This window comes from Odontomachus brunneus, unplaced genomic scaffold (genome assembly GCF_010583005.1).
Source record: "Odontomachus brunneus isolate Ranch 3 - 2012 unplaced genomic scaffold, Obru_v1 Obru_scaffold_303, whole genome shotgun sequence".
NCBI lineage: Eukaryota > Metazoa > Arthropoda > Insecta > Hymenoptera > Formicidae > Odontomachus > Odontomachus brunneus.
In genome coordinates this window covers 89,627-99,156 of record NW_022639753.1, presented here as the reverse complement: position 1 = coordinate 99,156, position 9,530 = coordinate 89,627, and the positions used below count along the sequence as shown (strand labels likewise).

Sequence of the window (9,530 nt, the reverse complement as noted above, 5' to 3'; positions counted from 1 at the left end):
ATACGGAGCTTTCCATTTCCATATGCTAGCAAACGGCCCACCTCTCTCGCCTATGAAATTGACCCGCGAGCAATCGTCCATTTTCTTCGCCGGCCGCGGCGAGCCGTATGTCCTGCCCTTCGCGTCGCGCGCTCTAATTTATCCAACTATTTTTATTAATATCTCGAAATTTTACGTGGTTGTTTGAAAAATGACCTCTACAATTTTTGTTCAGTTTTATCTGTTCTACTTATATTTTTCTTTTGGCATGTCTTATGCGGGACACCCTGTATATTGCTGAAATGTTATATAGCTGGAATATAAGTTATTATTTCCCAGCAATTATAACCCACACAGCACGTAATATCGCAGAAATATTGCAGTGATATCGCAATATAGTGGTAATATTTCATATCACAGTGAAATATTATAAAAATATTACTGAAATATTGCACCTTTACATATGTTATTGAAATATTACAGAAATATTACTGCAGTATTACATACGTATATAATTGAAATATTACACTTATATATTTGCAATATTATAGTTAAATTATAGCAATATATTATATTCTAAATAGAATGGTGACATCAATTGACATATCAATTTCTTTGACATTATAGACATCATTAAAACGTTATTACGGCGTCATTTAAAGTCACCTTCCCTTACAGAAATAATATTTTTTAAAAGTTTCTTTTAAAATTTAATATTTCGATTTGTTTAATTTGGATTTTCTTGGATTTTTAAATTTTTTTTTGTTTGGATTAATCATTATAACGTTTTGTTAAAAATCTAAAAATAATTATCACTGGTTCACTACATTACATCAATATTTATCGCATATCGAATGTTGTTGCATTGTTTCAATATCTATCAGCAAATTATCCAACAAACACTAAGTAAAAATTATATAACTATTATTTGATGTTTGCTAAGTATATTATAATGTACTATGAACACTATAAGGATACATTATATAAACATGAATTGTAAGAACATCGTTGGAGTCATCATAGTCACCGCGTGCGCGCTTGTTGATCGTCAGATTAAGCAATAGTTTAATGCGGTCAGGACATGAATGGGTGACCAGAGGTACTGCTTGGGATCGTAATTATCGCTGGAGGATTTCACGAAAGTTTGGAGTGTATTTGACAACCTTCGATACGTAGTAGTTTATGAAACATGAGAAAAGTAGGAATATATAAGTATATTTTTTTTAAATATTATGATTTTCTCACAGTAATATCATTGTGATTTTCACCATTATATAACTGTGATGCATTTGCCGCGGACATTTTAGTATTACTGTGATATCTTAGTAATATTCCAGCATTATTTCTGTTATATTCCCTGGTAATATTGCAATGAAAATATAATATTGCTGTGATATTTCTGCGATATTACGTGAAAAGCATTTAATTGTACACAGAGATTACAAGCTATCACTTAAATATCAATTAATTTGTAAAAGTATGCTCCTAAAAGTATTATAATTATATATTTTATATCAAAAATATTTTTAGTAAAGATAATAGCATAAAAGTATCTTGCCATTCTAAATTAATTAGCTCCCAAATAACACAAGATATTCCAGAATCGTCCTAGAGCCATTCTAGGCTCTAGGATGATAAATTCAACTAATAAAGAAGAAAATTTATTCCGTTATATTTCAAACATATTTATTTGGATTTGTTTTGATTTAATGAAATGTAGAAATTTATGCACTCGAGATTTATGTTAAGTTGACTGAAATGTATAAATGTGTGCACATGATCCATAATGTGTCAATTAATTCATTTCTCCAATTTTTTATTCAGTCCACTGGTATCGAACAGAAGATGTTGAATTCCCAAAACGAGTGTTATAAACTGTTAAATTCTGCGCGGCTCACCTTGGACAAAACAAAAGGACAGCCTGAGGACGACTTACGAAGTGCGACGAACAATGCAGCCCTTATTGACAAACAGAACAAACGCAATAAGGAGCTGCTGGATTATATTCATAAGTATAATTTTCTTCTAAAATATTTTATCGTTATAAATAAATTACAACAAAAACCTCAGCTAAAAGATATTTAAAAAAATATTATTAAAACAACCTTATTCAGATCAATTGTACTCTCGCGAATATTCTATTGAAAAATACAAGACAATTTTATATTCTCTATAAAAATAATGATATCAAGAGGTTTACGCCAAGTGCGAATGATGAATCATTTCAGTTTTTACTTTTATAAGATTGTTTAATAATATTTTTTAAAATATCTTTTAGCTGAGCTTTTGTTGTAATTTATAACGATTTTTTTTTGTAAAAACAAATAATGCTAAAGCGCGTGCACTTGGCTTCTTTTTTTTGAAAAAGTAATTTTGTTTTTATATCAATCTTTTTTTACAAAATAATATTAAATACTGAAGACAAGTTTCTTTGTTAATAACTTTATATGTTAAATATTGTAAATATTTATTTAGGTATACAGGAAAATCAAGTTTTTTATATTTTATTTCAGAATAATTCATTTTTATAAAAAATGTCTCTCTCTCTCTCTCTCTCTCTTATTACTTATTTTTTATATATTTATTTATTTATTTATTATTTTATTATTTTATTTTGTATTTTTTTATTTACGTTATCATATTTAATTTTATTATATTCTATTATTTATTTATTTATTATTTTATTATTTATATTCCGACATCTATACAACCTATGTAATTTAATAAATTACGAGTCAGTAAATTAGTAATCATAATATATATCTTCTTTTTTCTTTTTCAGTTTTTTATTCTCACCGTATTTATTTTTTTTACTGTTTTTCTTCTAATAGTTCAATATTTACTGCATTTAGCTCTCATTCTCTGTTTCTCTCCCTCCTTCTCCTCCTCCTTCCTCTCCCTCTCCCTCCTCCCTCTCTTTCTCACACAGACTCTCCCTTTCTCTTTTTACGACACTGTCTCTTCCTTTCTGTCTAATAATGAAATGTAACGGTAACAACGTACTTTTTTATAAATAACGAGTAATAATAATGAATTACTTTTAAAAAGTAATCTTTCCTATTTTACTATCTTGCATCTCTCTATATCTTTTTGCTTCATTTCTGTTTTCTGTTACATATCTGTACTATCTTCTCTCCTTATATTTTCTCCTTTTTCTTCTCGCTTTCTGTACTTTTTTTTCTTTCTTCTTGCCTTGTTTAAAAATAATAAAAATACAAGCAACATAAAGAGTATCCTAGTTCTATATCCTTATAAATTATCCTATATTATGTAAAGCAATATTTATTTATTATCACGGCAGACCAAAAAAATTTATTTATTTATTTATTTATTATCTATCCTTTTATTTATTTATTCTCTTACTCACTCACTATATTTCCTTTGTTTTTCTATCTCGCTCTCTTACCATTTTTTTACCGTCTTATTATTTATCTTCATTTTTATCTCCTCTTCATTTCTTCTCGTACATCCTCTCCTTTCTCTCTTTCTTTTCTTTTCCTTTTTTTTTTATCTTCTTATTATTTAATTTAGCTATAAAAAATAAAAACGACACAAAGTATTCAAGTTTTACATCGTTATATATTTTTATGCCATAACTTTTCTTCAAAATTACCATGGCAAACAGTTTTATTAAGTAATGTAAACCCAAGGAATCGATTAGGTCCCTCCAGAACTTCGTCAATTCAGCCGTTATAGCCGAAACAAGAATCTACATTCAACTAAAGCCGTCGCGTAATTATGGTAGGCCGCGTTGCTTCACACTTGCACTTGGTTTCGCGACACTATTGTGTCACTTGATAAGAAAATTATAACTTTTATTTTTACTTTTCCTTTCTCTTCCCCTCGCCTCCCCCTCCTTCCTCTCTCTCTCTCTCTCTCTTTCTCTGTTTCTGTCTTTGTCTTTGACATTTTATGTTTGTTCTTTCAGTTATATTTCTAATGAAATATAATATGTGCTAAATATATACAAATTACAGAACACTCACCAATATTCCTTCACAATCATCCACTGTCGCACATGACGCTATGAATCAGGCGATGAATGTTGAGCGCAATATACAGAGCGCCATAAACGATATGAACGGCATCGTAGATCGGATTCCGGAAGATTTGCGGGAAGCGAAGCAGCTGTCGAAGGATACATCGGAATCATTTCGTGATATCTCACAGGCAAATAAGCAACTTGATATCGTGGACAAAGTGGTGCCTAACATCACCAACCTATTAAATAGCTTGAACGACAACCAGATATCGATAAACACTACTGGTAAAGATTTGCAGAGCAAGATTGAAGCCCTGAAGAACAAAATCACAAATGCCCGGGAACTGGCTGACCGATTCAGATATGGCTTGACCTTCTATAGAAACACCACTCTAGAGCTCAAGAATCCGGAAAGTCTATCGTTGCTGGCCACCTCCACTAAGGTTTCCCTCTACTTTAGAACCAACAAAACAAACGGTTTTCTACTATACCTTGGCAACGAGGACAAGACGAATTTACTACGCTCTAAAATGGTGAATTTTCTAAAATCAATGGAGATAATTTTGAAAGGGAAGGCATGAATAAGGAAATTTATTAATTTTATATTTTGCAGCATGATTTCATGGCATTAATGATTGAGAGCGGATATCCAGTACTTATAATCGATCTGGGATCCGGATACGAGAGGATAATTCATAACAAATTCGTATCAGATAATGTATGGCGGCAGATAATCATTCACAGGTTAGTATTTAATAACTCTAATCTATTTTCCCAAATAGACATATTTCGGTGTATTTTTTGCTTTTTGTAGTTAGCACAAATATGCAAAGATGTCTTCGTACAACAAGAACTTTATCAATATACAAGATGTCTCAGACTCTCCTTCGCATTTTTCGTAGAAAATGTAGAACGTGTGAACATAAAAGTCCTATATCGTTTTGCGATATTCGCAGTAATAACCGAGAAATTAATTGTAAAAGATTAAAGAAAAGAGCGTTCGAACCGCAGCACGGATCCAGCGAAAAATAACTCATCGTTTTGCCGTCAATCGATGAACTATTTTTAGCTGGGAATACCGGCGCATGACGATTGGAAGAACAACGCACCACTGCTTGTGCTTATATCGCTGCGTTCCTACGTCTTGCCGCATCGTACCGCAGCGAGATGTAGGAATGCAGTGATATAAGTATAGGCAGTGGTGCATTGTTTTTCCAGTCACCATGCGTCGACATCCCGCGCTATATTACTAGGCCGTGAGCGCTTCTCCCTCAACCATTCAGCGTGCATTTTTCCTTAATTTTTTTACAATTAATTTCTCGGTTATTATTGTAAATATCGCAAAACGGTATAAAACTTTTATGTTCACCTCAACCTTTCTACGTTCTACGAAAAATGCGGAGGAGAGTTTGAGACATCCTGTATAAAAGAAATCATCTGAAATACGAAAGTTGTGACAGTATACTGATACCATAGAAATGCTGCATATTTTGCCAAAAAAAGAACGCAATTAATCCGAAATTATTGTAATAATAAATAAATATTTTAATCAAAATTATAATAAATGAACATTTTTTAAAACAAGTATATTTTAAACACGTTATGTTGCAATGACAGCACAAAATATACATTAAATGTTTACATGTTATATTGTATTCAGCATTTCTGTCTATCTGAGTTGTGTGTGTGGGTGTGGTATAATTTTATACTCCACGAATACATTCTCTTTAGGACGGGTAAACACGTGAAGTTGATAGTTCGCGAGGACATCGGAGAAGGTCGAGATAAATCGTATGAAAAGGCGCTTGTCTTGACAGGCCCTTATTATGTTTTCAATGTTGACCGGGAACACTCGAAACTTTTTGTGGGCGGTTACCCATCATCGTTCCATATTCAAGATGCTGTAACCGCATCATCGTTCGAGGGTGAAATGGAGGAGCTGGTGATAGGTGATATACCGGTGTCCTTCTGGAATTTTGTTTATGGCGAGAACAATCAAAAGAGTGCGCTTGAGCGCGACAAGCTCGTCAACTTCCAACCGAGCACGGGATATCGTTTTGATCGGCACGGCTATGCAATTCTTAGCAAAAAAGATTCACAAATTAATCTAGATCCCAGAAGATTCAGTATCAAGTTGATCTTCAAGACTTTCGCTGAAGACGGGCTGATTTATTTGATGGGCAAAGGCAGGCAATTCTTGTCGCTGGAAATGAAGAACGGTCGCCTGTTGTATCAATACGATCTTGGTGAGGGTGCAATCGCCTTGGAATCTTTGGACAAGTACAATGACGGTGACAAGCATATTTTGGAGGCTCTCAGACTCGACAGAAGCGGTGTGCTCAAGGTAGACGGCCACAAAGTGGGTAATATTGAAGCGGTCGGAACTGCTAGGGCTTTATCATCTACAGACCATATCTACTTCGGTGGATATCCACCCAACGTAAAACATCCTTACCAGTCAGTCACTAGCAATGGTTTCGAGGGTTGCATCGATAACGTTGTCATTCTCGATACTTCGATCGATCTCACTCGCAATGTGCAGGCATTCGGAGTCATTCCTGGTTGTCCAGTCAGGGTAATAAAGCAATAAAATTACGTAGAATAGAATATATAATCGTAGATATAAAAATTTCAAGTTTACAAGTAAATATTCTAGCAAACACAGAATATAACTATTATATAACATCGAAGTAACATGTAATAATGTGTTACTAAAATATAACGAATGTTGTATTCTAGTTATATCGAGATTATCCCAAACCACCTTCACAATCTCTCGTGACGACGTAGAACGGATTGAGATAAACACAAAAATCCCATACCGTTTTGCGATATTCTCAATAGTTCTCGAAAAATTAATTTTAGAAAATTACATGAAGAAAGGAAGAGCACTCGAGCCGCTCAAGTCGCCCGAGACTTAGCACGTTTTAGTTGGTCAAGAAACAGTAAGCACCGCGTCGAGGCAAGACATAGTAGCGCAATAATATAAGCACAGACATTGGCGCGATGTTCTTCCATTCATCACGTGCTAGCATCCACGTGCTATATTATTGGGTTTGCGCTGCGACTCGAACGCTTCTCCTCCAACTATTCAACACGCGTTTTTCCTTAATCTTTTGCAATTAATTTCTTAATTATTATTGCAAATATCGCAAAATGGATGGACTTTTGTTTTTCATCTCAATCCGCTCTACATCCTCACGAGAGATTGTGAAAGTGATCTGGGACACGCTGTATAACTTGGTTTCATAATTGTAATATAATTGTGTTTTTATATCCGTTACACATTGTTTTGTAAGATGAGGATAAAATAACAGTAATACAATTGGAATGTAACACGTTATACAACAGAAGTTATGTCCACTTTACATTGGTGTTATATAACACCATTTATTAATCGATTTAGTTCATTAGACTACTATTCGAAATTATTTTTATATTCAAGGCGATTTCCAGGATCTACGCCTACTACTTCCCCTTACCATACGACGGGTCAAGCAGCTGACGATTGCGGCTCTCCGCTTCAAAGCTAACATTATGAGGTGCCTACCAAAGATACGTTCGGAGAGTGAAATTAACGCTAACGCGTCATTCAATTCTTGTTGTACATCTAATGAGCGATAAAAATAGAGTAACATTTTGGCATTGATAGTGTACTCCTTGAACGCATGTCAATGGCTGAAAAAAATGTATTGAAAACGACTCGATGTATATTTCTTATAAACCTTATATAAAATATACATTGAATTGTTTCGATAAACTTTTTCTGTCATTGAGATGCGTTCGAGGAGCATATTTTTTTTTTTTTTTTTTTTTTTTTTTTTTTTTTTTTTTTTTTTTTTTTTTTTTTTTTTTTTTTTTTTTTTTTTTTTTTTTTTTTTTTTTTTTTTTTTTTTTTTTTTTTTTTTTTTTTTTTTTTTTTTTTTCAGGCAGAGGAAATGCGTTACGCACCCCCCCGGGAAGACGGGACTTTCCCAGGGGTAGTGTGGGACTCTCCCCCTCCGGAACTAATGGCCGGAGAGGGCCTACCCACTAAAACCTCTGCCGGGCTCCTTGCGGCTGTTGCGAGGGCGTCCCGGGAACCGCTTGCGCATTACTTCCGAGACGCCCTCAGCCGCGGGGCGGGGAAAACCTAAACCCCGCCCCCTTCCCGGGCCAGGAGGGATGATTCCCTCCCGGCCCGCTGTTCCTATCCTTCATGACCGGACGTAGGCCCCCCCGTCCGGTCACACCTCACCTGTAGAGGCGCTATTGGCCGGGTCCGGTCCCGTCCGGACCCGGCCCGCCCCTACGCTCCCGACCGAGGTTGCTGGGGCGGAGGGGTCTAAGATTTCCCCTCCGCCCCTCCCGGTCAGGAGCCTCCTGGCACTGGGAGGGGGGTGGGCGGCCTAAGAGTCCGCCCTTGCGAACCGGCCGCCCTGCCCCCCTCCCGGAGGCGCCTGGTCTGACTTCTTGTTACGGGGGGGGTGGGGAGTCGCGCCTTGCAATGCGTCTCCCCCGCCCGACCAGGCGCCTCCTATCTCGCCCGCGCCGGGCCCTCCGTTGATCAGGAGGGCCCGGCGGCATTGTAGGGGGCAGCGGCGCACGCGCAGGTACCCCGGGGGAGGGAACGCCAGCGGTGGCGTCCCCTCCCCGCCCGCGAGTGCGCCGCCCCTCAACCCCGCGCTGATGCGCGGGTAGGCGAGGCGCCGCTCTCCTTCTGCGGCGCCTCACCCCATCCCGGTTTCATCCCGCCGCACCCTCTCCGACTCCTCTTTCTGTGACACGACTGTGACACGACTGTGTCACAGAAGGAGGTGACGGCAGACCAGCCCTCGTCTCCCCCAAGCATGGCCCTAATGAGGGCCGGGGGAGAGAGGTCCGCTCCCACCACATCAATCAGGACTCGGCGCTCCACATCCCAGGAGGGGCATTCCTCCAGGGTGTATTGCGCCGAGTCCACCTCAGCACCACAATGGTGGTAGCGGGAGGTAGGCTCCCTACCAATCCTGTGCAGGTACTCACCGAAGCATCCATGTCCGGTGAGTACGTGCGTCGTCCGGAAGGACAGCTCTCCGCGGGCCCTGTCTACCCATTCTTGTAGACAGGGCCGGATGGCCTCGGCGACCCTCGTTCCTGAGTGGCCCGTCGCCTCCTCCAGGTGGATGCTCCACCTTAGGAGGAGGCGTTGACGGGCCTGCATTTTTGCTATACCTATGGCCCTGGCCAGGTGTTCGAGGTCTCCCCCGGCACGGAGCTCCTTGACACGCCGATAGGTCTCAGCGAGCATTTGTGCAAGGAGCTCCAGCGGGGGGAGACCGGCCAGGGCCGTGGCGGCCGTATGCGACGTCGTCCTATAGGCCCGGGCTAGGCGAATGGCGACCCACCGCTGAGCGCGGTGTGCCAGCGCAATTATGCGCTGATTGGTCGCCATCGCACTCGCCCAGACCGGGGCCCCGTACAGGGCCATTGACTGGACGACGCCGGCATACGGCCGCCGTGCCTTCCTTTTAGGGCCGCCGAGGTTGGGCAGGAGGCCATCCAACATATTGGTTCGAGATGCACATTTTTTTTTTTTTTTTTTTTTTTT

General features: G+C 38.7%; 1 protein-coding gene across 3 annotated transcripts in view; it reads left to right on the top strand.

Moving 5' to 3' along the window:
* LOC116853303 (laminin subunit alpha) overlaps nucleotides 1-9,530 on the top strand; it is a 76,449-nt gene that overhangs the window by 47,301 nt on the left and 19,618 nt on the right. For all 3 annotated transcript variants that reach the window (XM_032834326.1, XM_032834325.1, XM_032834324.1), the window contains 4 exons: nucleotides 1,804-1,991; nucleotides 3,957-4,494; nucleotides 4,575-4,705; nucleotides 5,693-6,536. In XM_032834326.1, coding sequence (XP_032690217.1) covers nucleotides 1,804-1,991; nucleotides 3,957-4,494; nucleotides 4,575-4,705; nucleotides 5,693-6,536 — 1,701 coding nt within the window. The remainder of the gene's footprint in view (nucleotides 1-1,803; nucleotides 1,992-3,956; nucleotides 4,495-4,574; nucleotides 4,706-5,692; nucleotides 6,537-9,530) is intronic.